The following is a 19,579-nucleotide window of genomic DNA, read 5'->3' on the forward strand; positions in this document are numbered from 1 at the left end:
GTAAATGTTTTCTTTGTATGCCGTAGAAACTACTAATTTCATATTCTCCCACCATATCCCTTGCCATTTGTCTAGGTGGATTGAGTACCCAAAATTTTTCCCCCAAGCGATCAGTGTCTTTAATTATCTCGTCACCTATCTCTAATCTCATTAATAATTTATAGCTTTTAGAAATCATATCTATTTCTTGGCCCATCATAATTTTATCTAATTCTTGTAGATCCACATATATGCCTTTCCCATCTCTGTCTTTTTTAAATTTGGATTGGATCTGTAAATAAGTCCACCAGTCTACTTGTATTCCTAATGAATTCAATTCCTGTTTAGATTTTAATTTTCCCTGTACATTCAGTAGGTCTTTGTATGTTACTTTCTTTGTTGGGTTATAAAGTTTGTGTAACCCAAACTTTCCCGTTTCCTAAATTGCAGCTTGTGAAATCTAATTTCTGTTCAAAGTTTATCTTTCATCATGACTTTAAAGATTTAATCTATGGCTGATTTAAAGTCACCACAGCAGAGAAAGACAGAGAGAGGTGTCTCTTCTAACCAACATGGTTATTCTCAGCTGGCTGATCGTTCTTTCCCTCTTATTCCTCTGTTTCTGGAAGAACCAACGCCCCAAAGGTTTCCCCCCTGGACCATGGAGCCCCCCCTTAATTGGGAACCTGCTTCAGTTCAGTAAGAAGGACCCTCTCAAGGACCTGGATCAGGTACGGCTCCATAATGTAGGATTGGATAAGATCCCACATGGAATCTCCATGGAATGAATCTCCCACAAATATCTCCTTGCAATTGTTTAAGCACCCTCCTGCAAAAGGAGGGATTGAATTAATATGTTAGGAAACAAATGATTCAGACAAATATAAAATGTTATCTATATTTAAAGGATTCTGCTCTGTAGAGATCTATATTTGATTCAAAGGAATCCTAACAGTTAGTGGAATTGGGCTGCTCTCGAGAGAACCATTAGCTTTTGGAGATGAAATAAATTCTGGAACTATGTCTGACTTTCATGGGCTTTGAAAGAAATTTGGTACTTTGGAGAGCATAAATACAGATCATTTAAGAAGAAAAGAATTTGTTTATTTGAAATGAAGATATTGATGGAGCTTTTTTCTTTTACTCTGTTGAATATTGTTCTCCCTATTCTTGTCCCCTCTTTCAATGGCCTTTCCTCAATCTACATCTGTATTGTACCATTTTATATTACATTTCAACTAGCTAACCTATTCTTAATTAAATGTTTACTTACTGAGCTTAGTTAAATGGCAATTTCATAACCTTGTAATTCTATTTTTTTGTCCCCCCTGTCCTTCTATCGCTTTTAAGCCAGGCTATTGGTAAGGTTGCAATATTTTTCTAGTGCTTATGAAAGAATAATTTGATCGGATTCATAAACTAGGCTAAATTAAGAAAGTAAATTGGGTTGTGGGAACGGAGGGAAGTGAGGCTACTTGATAACTCTGATCATCCTGTGTCTATGGAGATCATCTGAAGACAGAAGTGCAACTACAGCAGAAGAGAAGTGAGTACTCTGTAAAGCCAAAGCTGCAAATGCTGCAACTATGGTGCCCAAACTTGACTGCTCTACATGTGGCAGAACATTCCGTGCCCGTATAGGCCTTACCTGCGGACACACTGTGGACAGCCCACAACACATAGATGTCAAGGTCCTCACCGAATACGATGGACGAACATCATGAAGATTCTCAATCATCCAGGTCATAGTTCTCCCAAAGGTGCTTTTTCCAAAAGGTAAATGGACTTTCTTGGGGTTCTTTTTCCCTTTGAAATTGTTTAATTTCTCATCCAGGAAGCTTCTTCAGTTCTGAACTGGAAAAGAACTTCTTGGATGAGAAATGAAACATTTTCAAGGGGGGAAAAAAAAGAAGAAAAAAGCCCATTTGCCTTTTTGAAAAAACATCTTTGGGTTACCATGCTGTGTTTTTAAATGTTCTATTGAAGATAAATTGGCTTGTCTGCAGACATATCAGAAGAAAATCCAGTTCTGGATGGGCCCCGATTAAAAAACACCGTCTTTTCTACTCAAGGGATCCCATTAATATTCTACTTATAAGATCTATTTATGAACAAGAGAGGAGAGGTTGAAGAAGATGGATGTTTCAGGATTCTCATATCTCTTTTAGGTTGCATTCTTGCAGTTATTGGTTTCAAATGATCTCTTAATTCCTCTAGATTAATCTGGTTGATGTCATTTCAGCTGGCTCAAAAATACGGTCCCGTCTTCAGTCTCAACATCGGAGGAACACTTGTGGTCTTCACTCATGGGTTTTCTTCAGCCAAAGAGGTCCTGGTGACAAAAGGCGTAGAATTTGCTGGGAGGTCAGATAATCCAATAATAGATGATATCATTAAGAAAAAAGGTACCAATATATCCTTTCCAAGCATTCTTTTACCTCTCAATTTTTGTTGTAGCAGCAGATATTACTCTCTCTGAGTGCAAAGAGAAAACATCTGCTGTGAAGTTGATGTAGGCATCAGGAAGGACATCTGGCCAATAAACGTTCAGCTCCATTCGGTCTCCCAGACCCCACCCTGATGGAAGGGATTACAGGGTTGTTAAGAGAGAGAAAAAAAATCTAGTTCCAATTTTCTGCATTTCATTTGTACAGGCATAATCACAGTATCCTACGGCCAAGTGTGGAAAGAACAACGGAGATTTTCACTGATGCTTCTCAGAAACTTTGGACTGGGCAAAAAATCAATGGAAGAGAAGATCTTGGGGGAGGCAACTTGTTTGAGTGAAGCATTTGCTGAATACACTGGTAAGCTCACCTGGGACATGTGTGTTTCTTTTTCCACAGGACATCCCAGAGGTGCTTTTTCAGGAGGCAACTGGACTTTCTTGTTGTTGTTGTTTTTGAAGACATTTTGCTTCTCATCCAAGAAGCTTCTTGGATGGTCATTTGCATCCTTTTAGAAGGTCTTTGAAGCAGTTGGAGGTTTATCCGTGTCTTCAGGGTCATCTGAGTGGTAAAAAATGGTTCCTGTAGTCTGCAATTTTTCCTCTGGAAATCCGTTCCTACTCCCGCAAATTGAGTGTTCATCCCAAACTGTATAGCTAAAAGTCTGTAGAGATTCTCAGTCATCCAGGTCATGTTGTCCCAAAAGATGCCTTTTCAGGAGGCAACTGTACTTTCTTGTTTTTTCTTTTGAAGATGTTTCACTTCTCATCCAAGTAGCTTCCTCAGCTCTGATTGGATGGCGGGGAATGGAAGGATTGATATTTCTTGCAGAGAGCTTGTCATTTGCATCCTTCTAGAGGGTCATTAAAGCACCTAGAGGTTGAAAGGATCTCTACAGAATTTGCACAGGAGACAATTCAATTGCTCTCAAGTGAGTGTGTATTGATGCAGAGAGGGAGAAACGTAGAATTCTAGTTGTGTAAAAATAAAGCAAATTAAAACATGATTACATTGTTCATGGGATCGTTGGGGGAATTATTATTTCCATATCCCCCCGCCCTCCTCAGTAGGCTAGAGTTCAGTTACTTCCGTAGTTGATTTAAGTATTGCAGGCTAATTCTGCCGACTGCCAGTGGTTTGATTCTCACGGACGCAAGTCTTCCATTCTTCTGACAGTAAAATGAGAACTCGAATTGTTGGAGGCAATATCCTGACTCTGAGTGTAAACCATTGACAGGGGGCAGTAAAGCATTGTGAAGTGGTATATAAGTCTAAGTGCTATTGCTAAGTGCTATTGTTATTGGGCAGAGGTCCTCAAACTATTGCCCACGGGCTGGATGTGGCCTGCCAAAGCCATTAATCCGGCCTAAGCAGGACCACAAGGTTGCCCCGCCCACATCACCCCACCTACCTGCCGCCCCCCACCTACCTTCTGGAGGATGAGGATACCAAAGATGGGATGCGCGAAGGCCTCGGGAGGCCAAAATTGGGCCCATTTCTGGACAGCAGAGTGGTTCTGGAGATCACGGAGGTGACCAATGTGCCCGTTTTTGACTTCCCCAGCGTCCAGAGTGAGGGAGAGAGAGAGGGAGGGAGGGAGAGAGAGAGGGAGAGAAAGAGAGAGGAAAGGAGAGAAAGAGAGAAATACACACACACAAACAGAAATCCCTCACACACACCTCAAGGCAGCCACATCCCTTCACTAATCTGATTTCTACCCCCAGGAGCAAAACAAATTAAAGTTTAATTTGTTTGTATTTTTTAATAGCTAAATTGGCCATGCCCACCCAGTCATATGACCACCTAGCCACGCCCACCCAGCTGGTCCTGTCCCCCAACAGTCTGAGGGACTGTGAATGGCCCCCCTCTTTAAAAAGTTTGAGGACCCCTGCTATTGGGGAATGAATGTTTTGAAGCAGGGTGGGAAGAGCTTATAATTCTGGTTGCATAAAACGTAAAGATTTGAATGGCTATAAATCGAGGACTTATTGCAGAGCAGCAACCCGTTGTGCCCATGTGACACCTCTCCTGCGCGAGCTGCACTGGCTCCCAGTGGTCTTCCAGGTGCGGTTCAAGGTATTGGTTACCACCTTCAAAGCGCTCCATGGCATTGGACCCGGGTACCTTCGAGACCGACTTCTGCCACCAGTAGTCTCCCACCGGCCAGTCCGCTCCCACAGAGAGGGTCTCCTCAGGGTGCCATCGGCCAAGTTATGTCGGCTGGCGACCCCCAGGGGGAGGGCCTTCTCTGTGGGAGCCTCTGCCCTGTGGAATGAACTGCCCCCGGAACTGCGTAAGATCTCCGACCTCCGGGTATTTCATTGCGCCCTCAAGACCCTGTTGTTCTGCCAGGCTGGGCTATCAATGTAATGATTTTAAATTGGGTGTTTTAAATTTGGGGTTTTAAGTTTGGAGTTTTATATTTGAGCCGAAATTATTTAATAATTTTAATAATTTTATGTTTGTCTTTGTGCTTTTAATAGGCTGTACACCGTCCTGAGTCCTTCGGGAGAAGGGCGGTATAGAAATAAAATTATTATTATTATTATTATTATTATTATTATTATTATTATTATTATTATTATTATTATTATTGTTATTGTTGTTATTGTTGTTGTTGTTGTTGTTGTTGTTATTATTATCCTGGACGGTAGGAGGACTCCCATGAGGAAGCAGCCTGCTGTCCCTACATAAATACAAGAGGGCTCTCTCATTCTCTCTCCCCCTCCAATGATTTAGGGCAGGGGTCCCCAACTCTCATGCTGCAGTCCGGTCCATTCGGAACTGGGCTGCACAAGCTGTGTGGCAGCTCGCTCAGAACCAGCCCTTCTCCCTCCCACCAAGCCAGAAAGGTTGAGGACCTCTGACTTAAAGCCTACTCTGATCTTTCCCAGGCAAAAGCTTCCAATCTCGGAAGATTCCTGTATTATAGGCAGAGAACAATAAAGTAGATAGCTCGAACCCTACAGGTGTGAGTCTCATTGTTCGCGCCTCACAGGACTACCTGTAATCTAATTTTCCTTTGCTTTATTCTACAGGTGCCCCTTTTGATCCTTCTCTACTTCTTGAAACTGCAGTCATCAACATCATATCTTCTATTCTCTTTGGGAAACGTTTCGAAAGCAACGACAGCTTTTTGGGGCCTGTGATGGATGCGATACATGGAACTGTCAAAATGATAACAGGACCTTGGGCCATGGTATGCTCAACATGGGTGCAGGAAGACAGTTACAATTCACTTACTACTAGTGGGAATTTCGGTTCATAGGTAATCCTCAACTTACAACTTTTTGTTTAGTGACCGTTTGAAGTTACAACCACACTGAAAAAAGAAACTTATGACCATGTTTCACACTTATGACCATTGCAGCATCCCCATGGTCGAGTGATCAAAATTTAGATGTCTTTTGGCAATTAGTTTATATTTTATGTCGGTGGCATAAAGTTGTTATTTATGAACGAAATACCGGACAAGAGAAGTTTTATAAGCAACTTCATAAAAAGATTCTAGAAATAAAATATGAAAATATTTGTATCTTGGGAGATTTCAACACAATTGTTAATAATGAACTGGACTACAGCAGTAGTAAAATTAATTTAAAAAAATAGAAGGACATTTTTTTTACTTTTAAAAGCATTTTTTCTACAACCTTAAGAGGTTGCAGAAAAAAATGCTTTTAGAAGCCTCTGATGATCAGGCAACTCAGCTGGGATTGCCAGAGGCTTTTAAAGGCATTTTTTTCCCTACAACCTCTTCGGCCGAAGAGATTGTAGAAAAAAATACTTTTAAAAGCCTCTGACGATCCCAGCTGAGCTGCACGATCATCAGAGGCTTTTTTTTTTTACTTTTAAAATAATTTTTTTGGTCAAAGAGGTTGCAGAAAAAAATGCTTTTAAAAGGAAAAAAAAGCCCTTGATAATCGCGCAGCTCAGCTGGGATCGCCAGAGGCTTTTAAAGGCATTTTTTTTTCTACAACCTCTTCAGCTGAAGAGGTTGCAGAAAAAATGCTTTCAGAAGCGTCTGACGATCCCAGCTGAGCTGTGCGATCGTCAGAGGCTTTTTTTTTTTTTTTTTACTTTTAAAAGAATTTTTTTGGCCAAAGAGGTTGTAGAAAAACTGCTTTTAAAAGTAAAAAAAAGAGCCTCTGATGAGATAGGCGGGGTAAGCGAGCGGCGACCGGGCTGGGGACCGGTTCGGGGGCATGGCCAGCCAATGTTATAGTCTCCAAACTATTACAAATTTTTACTACTGGTTCTTGTAAACCAGTGTGAACCGGGACCAACCCACCACTGGTTAAGAGAGTTTTGTCCCCTTTTACGACATTGCCACCATTGTTAAATGAATCGCCGCTGTTAATCAGATGGTTGTTAAGTGAATCTGACTTTGCTTGTCAGAAGGTTGCAAAAGGGGATGACGTGAACCCGGGACACTGCAACTGTCATAAATGTGAATCAGTTGCCAAGTGTCTGAATATTGATCTTGGGGATGCTACAACGGTCATAAGTGTGAGAAATGGTTGTACATCACTCTTCTCGGTGCCGTTGTGACTTTGAACAGTCACTAAATGAATTCTTGTAAGTTGAGGACTACCTGTACATGATCAAGGACATTTCCCCGGTCCCCCCCTCACAACACACCCCGTGAAATATATTACCCTTTGATTGTTTCAATTCTTTTGTCCTTCTTTCCCCTTGTTTGCAGCTTTACAACGCCGTGCCTTTGGTGAGGAAGCTTCCCTTGCCCCATCAGAGAATAGTAGCACAGGCCCATGAAATACTTGCTTTGCTGGAGAAAGAGATAAAAGAACACAGGAGCACCTTGGTTTCTGGTGAACCCCGAGATTTTGTTGATGCCTATTTAGAAGTAATGAACCAGGTAAAAAAATTCAGTCTCTTTTGTTCAATTTTGCACCCTTATATAAGTATAAGTATAATTTTATTTCTATACCGCCCTTCTCCCGAAGGACTCAGGGCGGTGTACAGCTTATTTAAAACACAAGACAAACATCAATTAAAAATTAAAAATTATTAAATAAATTCGGCTCAATTTAAAACCCCAGAAATTTAAAATTAAAAGAGCCTTGATGGTACAGTGGTCTAAGCACCCTGTTATTAACACATCTGCCTGCAATTACTGCTGGTTCGAATCTCTCCAAGGCTCAAAGTTGACTCAGCCTTCCATCCTTTCTAAGGTAGGTGGAATGAGGATCCAGTTTGTGGGGGCAATAAGCTGACTTTGTATAAAATATACAAAAGTATGAAGGCTATTGCTTAACGCATTGTAAGCCGCCCTGAGTCTCCGGAGAAGGGCGGCATATAAATCAAATTAAAAAAAAAACAAAAAACCCCAATTTAAAATTATTACATTGATATCCCAGCCTGGCGGAACAACAGGGTCTTCAGTGCACAGCGAAATACCCGGAGGTTGGAGATCTTACGCATTTCCGGGGGCAGTTCATTCCACAGGGCAGGGGCTCCCACAGAGAAGGCCCTCCCCCTGGGTATCGCCAGCTGACATAACTTGGCTGATGGCACCCTGAGGAGACCCTCTCTGTGGGAGTGAACTGGCCGGTGGGAGGCTGTTGGTGGCAGAAGTCGGTCTCGAAGGTACCCGGGTCCTATGCCATGGAGCGCTTTAAAGGTGGTGACCAACACCTTGAATCGCACCCGGAAGACCACTGGGAGCTAGTGCAGCTCGCGCAGAAGGGGTGTCACGTGGGCACAACAAGTTGCGCCCATAACCACCCGCGCAGCCGCATTCTGGACCAGTTGGAGCCTCCGAGTGCTCTTCAAGGGGAGCTCCATGTAGAGAGCATTACAATAGTCCAGCCGGGAGTTCTTCTATATAGTTCTTCTCCGTGGCTTGTAACTGTGGCTACCACGTTAACAGATGTGTGAATCCAACCCACAGACCTCTGGTGGATCATCATAACCTACTTTGGTATTTAAAAGCGTACAGAATTCGTTGGTTGGTTAGTGAATTAAAGTTTTGTCTTAAGGAAAGGAACAAGCTGTTATGTAACCAGGGTAGACAGGATAGCAGTGTTCCAATGTTTGAGGGGGGTCAAGCTATTTTCCAAGGCACCCAAAGGCCAGACAAGGAATAATGGATGGAAACTGATCAAGGAGAGATTCAACCTGGAAATAAGGAGGAATTTTTGGACAGTGAGAACAATCAACCCATGGAACAGAAGTTGCCTTCGGAAGTTGTGGGAGCTTCCCCACTGGAGGCTTTCAATAAGAGACTGGACGGCCATTTTTCAGAATAGGCGGGGGAGAGGGTTGGACTAGATGACCTACAGGGTCCCTTCCAACTCTGTTAATCTGTTAATGTTATTGGAGTTCATCTATGGGATTTGCTTAGCCAGATGTAGAAACCAAGCCAAAGCAATGTTCTAAATCAAAACCAGGCCATGTCAATATGAAATTCATTCAACACATAAGGTGAAAAATAACACCGTACTCCTTTCACTCATAACCACAATTAGGACAGACAGACCCCCGGTAGTGAAGTGGTTAGAATGCAGCATTGCAGGCTTCATTCTGCCCACAGCCAGGAGTTCAATCCTGACCGGCTCAAAGTTGGCTCAGCTTTCCGTCCTTACGAGGTCGGTAAAGTGTGGACCCAGATTGTTGGGGGGCAATAGGCTGATTCTGTAAACCGCTTAGAGAGGGCTGTAAAGACCCATGAAGCAGTATATAAGTCTAAGTGCTATTGCTAATCCATCTCTAAACAAGGCAGTTGTTAAGTAAGTCATACCCAATTTTATGATCTCTTTTGCAACATTGTGAAGCAAATCACCAGGGTTGTAACTGAATCACATGGTTAATAAGCAAATCCAGTTTCTCCCATGGACTTTGTGAGAAACTAACTGGGAACCTTCAGGTGGCTGAAATCTGATCAAGTGAAAACAGGATGCTGTTAGGATCATAATGCAAGAACTGTCCAAAGTCCATTTTGTCGTAACCTCACACCTTCACTGAACAAATGGTCGTAAACGAAGGACTATTTTCCCTTTCTTTCTTTGTTTTAAAAGGGAGGGCAGAAAGGTTTTGAAGAAGAACAATTATTAGTTTTACTGATGGACCTTTTGTTTGCTGGATCAGAGACAATGAGTGAAACTCTTCGGTGGGCATTGCTCTATTTCGTAGCCTTTCCAGAGATCCAAGGTATGGAAATAGCAAATGACGAAGATTCCTTCTATTAAGGAATCTTAATAGAAATCAGGATGGGTCTTGAAGTGATGATTCCAGACCTTTCTAAAAGCTTCATTGGGACAGAGACAGATTCATCCTTTCTGATATGTTTAGAACTATAACACCTAAAATTCCCAGATAAGAGATTCATTGCTCTCCCACAACTCTCGGAGAGTTGAGAAGGACACAAAATATGGGGAACAAGTGTTTTCAAAAATATATGTAGGAGATTGTCGGAGTGTAAATCAGCCCCATTCCCCCCCCCCCCGGGATAATTGCACCAAATTAGAGACGGACGGATCTTGTTTTTCCATGCTGTATACTTTAAAGAAAGAAAACCCGAATGTATTCTAAGAAGCATTTTATTATAAAAGTAAAAAAAACTAGCTAACTACAATTTTATCGGCAGTCATCAGACGAACAAAGGAAGAAGTAATCAGGAAGTTAGAAAAGAAAGAATGTAGACATGCGCAGTAGCTCGAAAATCACAAGACAGTCTTATCTCTGTTGATAAAGTTCTCTGGCAGACTACCGTAATGCTCAGAATGGAAGCTCAGCTGGCAAACACATAACGCAGTGACAGAGATGAGCAGGCTGAGCCGGAGAGAGGGGCCAAATGTGTCAGCAGTCTCTAATCCCTTCGTGCCCACAAGAGATCTAAATCCAGCCCACTTTGAATTCCGCTGACTCTTATCTACCGCCAATTTGCTTTGACGGTTGGTAGTTCAGATTCTTGTAGAGTGTTCTGTCCCCATCTCACACACGCACACAAACAGACAGGTTAAATAAACTGGCAGACAACAAATTCTTCCGATAAGAGGCTTGGCAGCAACCCAGTAGCTGCTTGCCAAGAACTTTACTCATAAACAAGATACACACAGTTCAAGAATTGTCCAGTCTGTAATTAAATCCAAGGCAGATAATGTTGTTTCCAAAGATGCAATGTGACTCAATAGTAATTAGTTTTGTCCATCACAGAGTCTGAATGGCCACCTCACCCCCTTTTATACCCTGTGGGGTGTGGTCCAGTGACTCAGCTTAATCTCTGGCAGGCCTTTTCTTTTGTTGCGTGCGCTTATCTCTGCGACGCTGCTGGGGATCCAGCCAAGACTCATTACCCTCATCACTGTCCACTTGTGGCTGCGTGGACGTACTTGGCCCTGGCCCTATCTCTTGCCCTTCGGCGGACACCGGAGGCATTGCCAGAGAGGCGGGTCCTGGAGAGGGAGGCCTTGCCAACTCCTCTCCTTCACTCTCGGAGTCCTCTCCTGCCGATGACACAGGCTCAGGTAACGGAGCCACAACATAGAGAGTGTTTCCATGCAATGAACCTGTATTCATTTGAACCGCCTTAACTCCTGATTTCCTGCATTTGACAACGTAACTGTCAACCTTACTAGACCACAAATTCAATTCTTCAGGAAGCTAAAACTGCTTTCACTGAGATTGGATATCATAAAAGAATCTAATTGTGCCAGATCTCCTTCCCTTGTGTCCAGTTAGCTACTAGAACTGTGATGGCGAACCTATGGCACACGTGCCACAGCTGGCATGCAAAGTCCTCTCTGTGGGCATGCAAGCCATCGCCCAGCTCAGCTTCACCGCGCATGTGCACGCGCACCTCCCGCCGGTCAGCTGATTTTTGGGATGCACAGGGGACGGGCCACATGTGGGAGACGTGCGTGTATATGCGGAGCAGTCGCAAGAGCATGCACGGATGGTCGCAGCGCGTGTGCGGGGGGCAGGGGTTGCATGCAGATGCATGGTGAACAAGGAACAAGGTGATCCAGGAGGCTACAGAGAGGCCTACTAGCCCAAAATGGGGCATGGGAGGGTTGCGTGCGCATGCGCAGGGGTGGCGCGCATTGCATTATGGGTGCCAACACAGGATGACAAAAAGGTTAGCCATCACTGTACTAGAAGGGCCTGGTGGCTCAGCAGACTAAAGCATTGTGATTAACATCAGCTGCCTGCAATTACTGCAGGTTCGAATCTCGCCAGGCTCAAGGTCGACTCAGCCTTCCATCCTTTCTAAGGTAGGTAAAATGAGGACCCAGTTTGTGGGGGCAATAAGCTGACTTTGTATAAATATACAAAAGTATGAAGGCTATTGCTTCACGCATTGTAAGTCTCCTGAGTCGCCCCGAGTCTCCGGAGAAGGGCGGCATATAAATCAAATTAAAAAAAAAAAAAAGAAGCACCAGAAGAGACTGCTTCATATTTATTATGTGTGTCTGAAGCTCCATTTCTCTACTGGAAATGCCAGTTGAAACCTCAACGCAATAAGAACTATTTTAAATTGTTAGATCACATCAACTTTGTATCTTGTGTTAGTCCCACTAGGGCAGTGATGGCTAACAGCACGCACGCATGCCGGCAGCCATAATGCAATGGGTGCCCCCTTGCGCATGCGCGCACGACTGTCCCCACTCCTCACGCCCCATTTTGGGACTCGTAGGCCTCCCTGCAGCCTCCAGGATCACCTTGTTCCTTGACCCCTCGCATGCGCGCACAACCCCACGGACATGTGACACGTCTCCTGCATGCGCCCCGCCCCTCCGCATCCCAAAAATAAGCATAGCCGGTGGAAGGTTAAACTCTGCAGGTTAAAGATCTTTTTATTGAGATTGGCCAAAGAATCTTGCAAGTCTCCTTTTTCTGGATTCTTCTCCCCTTCTTATACTCCAGTGAATTAGGGAGGTGTCTCCCAGATCCTCTTCTGAATGTGGCCTCGTTGTTCTAGACTTAAAAATGCTTCAGTCCTTCTTCTCAGGGAGCACTTTCTGCATAATTGTGTTGAGGTCTCCTTCCTTACCCTCCTCAGTAACTGATTTATTTGCACTGCAGAAAAATGCCAGAAGGAAATAGACGCTTTTCTGGGAAGTAATTCAAACCTGCAATGTGAAGATCGGGAAAAGCTGCCCTACACAAATGCCGTCATTCATGAAATCCAGCGCTGTACAACTATTGTTCCTCTTGGAGTAGCTCACGCACCCATCCAAAATGCACGGCTTTGGGGCTATCAAATTCCCAAGGTAACACTGGGAACTTTCACAGGAGGGCCATGGGTCTGGAGGCTAAATTGTACAATGAAGGGAACTATGTATATTTAGCCAAATGAAGGGAAGGATTAGGGGAGACCTGATAGCAGTCTTCCAATCCTTGAATGGAAATCCCAGAGAAGAGGGGGCAAGGATTAGGGGAGACATGACATCATAGCAGTCTTCCAATACTTAAAGGGCTATCAGAGAAAAGAAGGGGTCAATTTATTCTCCAAAGACAGGGCAAGAAGCAATGGATGGAAGCTCAACATAAGAAGATCCAACCAGGAATTTTCTGAAAATGACAATAATTAATCAGTGAATTAGAATTTTTTTATTGACCAAGTGTGATTGGACACACAAGGAATTTGTCTTGGTGCCTAGGCTCTCAGTGTACATAAAAGAAAAGATACATTCATCAAGAATCGTAAGGTACAACACTTAATGATAGTCATAGGGTACAAATGAGCAATCAAATAATATTAGGAAACAGTCAATATAAATCATAAGGATACCAGCAACAAAGTTACAGTCATACAGTCCTGCAGTCATAAGTGGGAGGAGATGGGTGATAGGAACGAGGGAATTATTTGTTTAGCAGAGTGCTGGTTTTTGGGAAAAAACTCCCCTTATGTCTAGTTGTTCTGGTGTGCAGTGCTCTATACATCATTTTGAGGGTAGGAGTTGAAACAGTTTATGTCCAGGATGCGAGGTGTCAGGTTTCGATGCTATCTCAAAATAAATGAATTTCCAAACTGCCAATCTTTAAGGAAATTTTCTTTTTATTCGAGCGCAGCAATCTGATCCTGGCTCTTTCGCGGTCAGTACTGACCTTTGCCCCCCAATCCCTCCCTTTCCGATTCTCTGCTTCTCATTGGCTATCTTCCAAGTCACTTTCCTGATCCCTTCTTCGTCAGATCACAGGAATGTCTCCCCCCTCTCCCTTCTCCGAGGAGACAGAATCTTCAAAGGGATTTAGTAGGCAAAAGTTCAGGCTTCTCCTCTCTTTATTATATGTCAGTGCTGGGACGCTGACACGAGGGGTCTGTAAATATTTTCACAGCCCTCTTTTTGATTCGTGCAGTATGCAGGTCCTCCATGGAAGGCAGATTGGTAGCAATTGTTTTTTCTGCAGTTCTAATTATCCTCTGAAGTCTGTGTCTGTCTTGTTGGGCTGCAGAACGAAACCAGACAATTATGGAGGTGCAGATGACAGACTCAATAATTCCTCTGTAGAACTGGATCAGCAGCTCCTTGGGCACTTTGAGCTTTCAGAGTTGGCGCAGAAAGAACATTCTTTGTTGTGCTTTTTTTGATGACGTTTTTGATGTTAGCTGTCCATTTTAGATCTTGCGATATGATAGAACCTAGAAATTATTAATCATTGGATTAATTCATTAATTCCACTAATTAATTAATCCGTGGAAAAGCTGCCAGTGCTCCATCATTGGAGGTTTTCAAGAAAAGGTTGGAGAGCCATTTGTCTGGGATGCTATAAGGACTCCTGATTCTATGATTCCAGAAATGGTTCTTTTCACCATCAGTGGTCCATTCTTGAACTAGATCTGAAAAGGGCTAAGCCAAATTGATTCCAGATCCCTTCCATCACTGAGCGTTTTCTTCTGTGCGATCTAGTTTTACTGACATTTGCAGGGCACGGCCATTTTCACCAACCTCCATTCTGTTCATCACGATGAATCCCAGTGGAAGTTCCCACACGAGTTCAACCCCTCCAACTTCCTGAATGCAAAGGGAGAGTTTGTGAAGCCGGAAGCCTTTTTGCTATTTTCAGCAGGTAAATTCTCTCTCTCTCTGTTTTCTTTTGAATGGGAAGGGCTGCACAACAGGGAGAACCAGGGATTAGACAGCCCTGTGAACTCAGCCCCTGTGCTTAAACCTTCTGCTTCAAGGCACCATTGGGTAGAGAAAACTGTGAGTGCAGCCAATGTGGAGCCTCAGAAAAGCATATTCACTTTTGGGATACGTTCACCCACGTTTGTGAAAGCATTGATGCAGATTCTCTGCATGAGTGTATTCTTCAACAGGATAAACCAGAAAATATGTCAATTCACCAACCAGTTCCAGGCAATCATGTTTTGCTTTGCTATTCTTTCCCTCTCCCTCTCCCTCCCTCTCTCTCTCTCCCTCCCTGTCCCTGTCCCTCCCCCCCTCTCTCTCACACAATATAAATCCATTAATCCTAAGGACACTAGTCAGTTTCACATGACATTACAAAACCACAAGTCTGAGTTTCAGGAGTGCTGTTTTATCATCAAAGTGTGTGCTGCTCTAGATGAATAGCTGTGATCGTTCATCTTGTCTTTGACTTTTCAGGACCAAGGGTTTGCTTAGGAGAAAATCTGGCTCGGATGGAGCTCTTCCTCTTCCTCACCACCATCCTGAGAAACTTCCGGCTCTCTTGGCCAGATAAATCCCAGGCACCAGATCTCACACCTAACTTTGGTGTCACACAATTCTCATCAAGCTTTAAAATATCCATGAAAGGCCGCCAGGAGAGTGACTAGATCGAGGGAAGGTTTCTCCATCACTCGAGACAATGTCATCCTCTCCAAGAAGACACTGAAGACACTTGAAAGATTCAGATGAAATTCATAGGCTGCGTGCTTTGAAAGCTGTTACGTGAGCAAATGATTTATCCTAGATGATCTCAAAAAATTATCTTCAATATTGTAGACCTGATTTTGAAGAAATCATGTTGTTCTGTGGGTATAAATATATGTGGACCTGACCTTGGGAGGAGGAAGAGCTGCAGGCTAGACCACAGTGAGTTAAGAGGCAACTGAGCCTGCAGAAAGAATGGGCACAAGGCAAATCTCTGAGAGGGGACCCTCCCTAGTTTCAATCAATCTGAATACAACTGGAAGGGACCTTGGAGATCTTCTAGATCAACCCCCTGCTCAAGCAGGAGAACCTGTACCATTTCAGACAAGTTACTGGACAGCCTCTTCTTAAAGACCTCCAGTGATGAAGCACCCACAACTTCTGGTGGCGAGCTGTTCCACTGGTTAATTGTCCTCACAGATAGGAATTTTCTCCTTCATTCCAGGTTGTTTCTCTCCTAGATTAGTTTCCATCCATTGTTTCTTGTCTTGCCTTCTGGTACTTCGATAAATAAGTTGGCCCTCTCTTCTTTGCGGCAGCCCTTCAAATTCTGGAATACTGCTGTCATGTGTCCCCCTTTCTCCCCCAGTCCTTCTTTTCTCTAGACTAAAGGTAAAATTAAAGGTTCCCCTCGCACATATGTGCTAGTCGTTCCCGACTCTAGGGGGCGGTGCTCATCTCCGTTTCAAAGCCAGCCCTGTCTGAAGACGTCTCCGTGGTCATGTGGCCGGCATGACTAAACGCCAAAGGTGCATGGAACGCTGTTCCCTTCCCAACAAAGGGGGTCCCTATTTTTCTACTTGCATTTTTTGCATGCTTTCAAACTGCTAGGTTGGGCAGAAGCTGGGACAAGTCACGGGAGCTCCCCCCGTTATGCGGCACTAGGGATTCGAACCGCTGAACTGCCGACCTTTCGATCGACAAGTTCAGCGTCTTAGCCACTGAGCCACTGCATCCCTAAAGGATCCTCCTACATAAAGGATTTCAGCCAATCTCCAAAGATCTCACAAACACATTGTGTTTTTAACATATTGCTTTCATTCATTGATATTCATCATCTGTTTTATGTATAATTTGCATCTGCACAACCGGCCTGCCTTTCTCCTCCTCCTCCTCCTCCTCCCTACCCCATCACCTCATTCAAATTTAAATCCTAGATCAGTTTAATCACACAATAAATCTGTAGTTGTCACTGTAGTTCACAAATCTGTATTCCTTTTAATAAAATTAAAGAAACAGGCTTACACGATGTCTGAACTTTTCTCATATAGATTAATATGTCTCCCTACCTATGATGGCTATTCCTTGGACTGATTCTGCTATAAAGAATGGAGTTTTTCCAAAAATAAAATTTGAATTCCACAAATTAGCATTTAAGGGACACCCAGTGAAAAACTAGCAATGCTTCGAAATGCTAAGCATTTCTATGAAATATCACATGAATGCGATAGAGCAGGGGTGTCAAACTCGCGTTATTTCATTTCATTTCATTTCATTTATTGGATTTGTATACCGCCCTACTCCCAAAGGACTCAGGGCAGTGAACAGCCACAGAATAAAACACATAAATACAAAATTTAAAAACAGAATAAAACCGAATTAAACAATTTGGCCGAGACAAATTTAAAACACCCAATAATTTTAAAAACAAATTAAAATTTACATTGTAAAGGGGAAAGATTTAGGCCAGGCCGGCTTGATGGAATAAAAAAGTCTTGAGAGTGTGACGGAAGGTGCGCACATCCGGGATCCTCCTTATCTCTGGGGGGAGCTCATTCCAGATAGTAGGTGCCCCCACAGAGAAGGCTCTCCCCCTGGGGGCTGCCAGTCGACATTGTTTGGCCGACGGCACCCAGAGGAGCCCCTCTCTATGAGAGCGTACCGGCCGGTGGGAGGCTATTGGTGGTAGCAGGCGGTCCCGTAAATAACCAGGTCCTAAGCCATGGAGCGCTCTAAAGATGATAACCAAAACCTTGAAGCGCACCCGGAAGACCACCGGGAGCCAGTGCAGCTTGCTCAGGAGAGGTGTTACATGGGAACGCCATGTTGCTCCCATAACCACCCGTGCGGCCACACTCTGCGCCAGTTGGAGCCTCCGGGTGTCCCTCAAGGGGAGCCCCATGTAGAGAGCGTTGCAATAGTCCAGGCGGGAGGTGACGAGGGCATGAGTGACCGTGCGTAAGGAGTCCCAATCTAGAAAGGGGTGTTATCATGGCGTTGTCACGTGACATATCACTACTTCCCCCTTTTGCTAAACCAGGTGTGGGTGTGGCTATTGCGTGACGCATCCGGCCTGTGGGCCATGAGTTTGACCCCTGCAATAGAGGGTAATTGTGGACCAGAAGCAAAAACATGTGCAAATTTGGTTTACAAGCTTTGTAGATCATAAGGTTGCTTCTTGTAGCCTGGGAGAAGAACAGGCAGAACTGGAGGGTGGAGTTCAATGTGTCATCAGTTTAGAGTGCTTGCATTGCCACAAACAATCTACTGATTCTTATTTAGCGCCAGTTTAGTGGTGACTGTTAGTCAACTAGATTCTTGTGTTGAGGCTACTTTCTGAGCCACAATTCAACCTATGATCCTGATCCTTTGCACCTGACACCAGACTCTGGAAATCATAGGGTTGGTTTTGGAATCGGGGACATGTGGGGGAAGAGGAAGGGAAGGAATGTGAACTGCATTGAGTAAGAAAATAATGCAAAACATGTGAAGTCACATTAGAGATATGATCATGGCCAGAGGTTCCTAACTTCTGAGTGTTTTCTTTCTGTTCGGCTTTCAAATCAGTGTTGTCATTGGGCCTTCGAAGAGTTGCCTGGAGCTATGCCGGAGTCAGTTCACAGAGTTGAGGGATTTGCTAAACCATCAATTAAATCTTTGTTTGGTCATTGACCAATGACTCGGCGGGCTAAACAACAAGACACCTGTTTTCCCCGCTTCACAACATTTCCATTAAGCGTTTCTATAAAATAATACACAAACGCAATGTAGGCTGAATGTGGAGCAGGCAAAAACTTGCAAAGTTAGAGTACAACTGACGTTGCATGAAACAGAGTATAAATCATGGGGTTGCTTTTTGTAGCCTTTGAAAAGAGCAGGCAGAAGTGGAGGGTGGAGTTCAATGTGTCATCAGTTTAGAGTGCTTGCATTGCCACAAACCATCCAAGTCTAGTCCTTCTTGAATTCCATCGATTCTTATCTATCCCCAATTTAATGCTGACCGCTATTTGACTAGATTCTTGTGTTTAGGCTACAGCAATAAAACTTTCTGAACTACAACTCAACCTATGGTCCTGATCCTTTGCACCTGACACCAGGCTCTGGAAATCATAGGGTTGGTCTTGGTAGCTGGGAACATGTGGGGGGAAGAGGAGGGGAAGGAATGTGAACTGCATTGAGTAAGGAAATAATCCAAAACATATGAAGCCAAATCAGAGATATGAGTTGTGATGGTGCAGTGGCTGGAAAGACGCACTGCAGACTAATTCTGCCAACAGTCTGGAGTTTGAGCCTGACCTGCTCAAGGTTGACTCAGCCATCCATCCTCCAGAGGTCGATAAAATGAGGACCCAGATTGTTGGGGGCAATAGACTGACTCTGTAAACTGCTTAGAGAAGGCTGTGAAGCACTGTGAAGCATTACATAAGTCTAAGTGCTATTGCTATTGCTATCAGGGCCAGGGTTTTGTATTTTTTGGATGGTTTTTACTTGCTCTAGGTGTCATAGAATCACTTCATGGTGGGTGGGAGTGGGGTCTAAACATTAGATACCTGTTTTTCCTTGTTTCACGACATCGGCATTATGTCGCATTTTGGCTTGTATTCTTTCTAACCCAGGGCGTGAAACAAACTAGAGAATGACTTCAAGGTATTGAAGTATGGGCTTCAAGGTGCGCTTCAAGGTATTGGTTCTCATCTTCAAAGCGCTCCATGGCTTAGGGCCCAGTTATTTACGAGATCACCTTCTGCCTCCGATAACCTCCCACCGGCCAACACGCTCCCACAGAGAGGGCCTCCTCAGAGTGCCGTCTGTCAGGCAATGTCGGCTGGCGATCCCCCGGGGAAGAGCCTTCTCTGTGGGGGCACCCGCCTTCTGGAATGAGCTACCCCTAGGGATACGACTAATTCCGGACCTCCGTACCTTCCGCCGGGCTCTGAAGACTTTTTTATTTCAGCAAGCCAGGCTGGGTTAAAAATCTTTTAATTGGGGAATTTTATGGGTAAGGGGTTTTAAATTGGGGAAGCCAAAGATAAAATTAATTTCGTTTTTATAATATTTTAATGTTTGTATTGT

General features: G+C 43.9%; 1 protein-coding gene across 1 annotated transcript; it reads left to right on the plus strand.

Moving 5' to 3' along the window:
- Positions 1 to 551: 551 nt before the first annotated feature.
- On the plus strand, positions 552 to 15,189 carry LOC139323731 (cytochrome P450 2J6-like). Its single transcript, XM_070953196.1, has 9 exons — positions 552 to 710; positions 2,222 to 2,384; positions 2,634 to 2,786; positions 5,465 to 5,625; positions 7,129 to 7,302; positions 9,464 to 9,596; positions 12,471 to 12,658; positions 14,318 to 14,459; positions 14,999 to 15,189. The coding sequence occupies exons 1-9, from the start codon at positions 552 to 554 to the stop codon at positions 15,187 to 15,189; spliced, it is 1,464 nt and encodes a 487-aa protein (XP_070809297.1).
- Positions 15,190 to 19,579: the final 4,390 nt, after the last annotated feature.

The sequence above is a fragment of the Pituophis catenifer genome, unplaced genomic scaffold (assembly GCF_029215685.1).
Source record: "Pituophis catenifer annectens isolate HBS135680 unplaced genomic scaffold, rPitCat1.0.hap2 SCAF_13, whole genome shotgun sequence".
Lineage (NCBI taxonomy): Eukaryota > Metazoa > Chordata > Lepidosauria > Squamata > Colubridae > Pituophis > Pituophis catenifer.

Excerpts from the sequence above, each read along its gene's own strand:
- LOC139323731 (XM_070953196.1), top strand. The coding sequence starts at position 552 with ATGGTTATTCTCAGCTGGCTGATCGTTCTTTCCCTCTTATTCCTCTGT. Across the intron at positions 711-2,221 it reads CTCTCAAGGACCTGGATCAG|CTGGCTCAAAAATACGGTCC; the intron begins GTACGGCTCCAT and ends ATGTCATTTCAG. Across the intron at positions 2,385-2,633 it reads TGATATCATTAAGAAAAAAG|GCATAATCACAGTATCCTAC; the intron begins GTACCAATATAT and ends TCATTTGTACAG.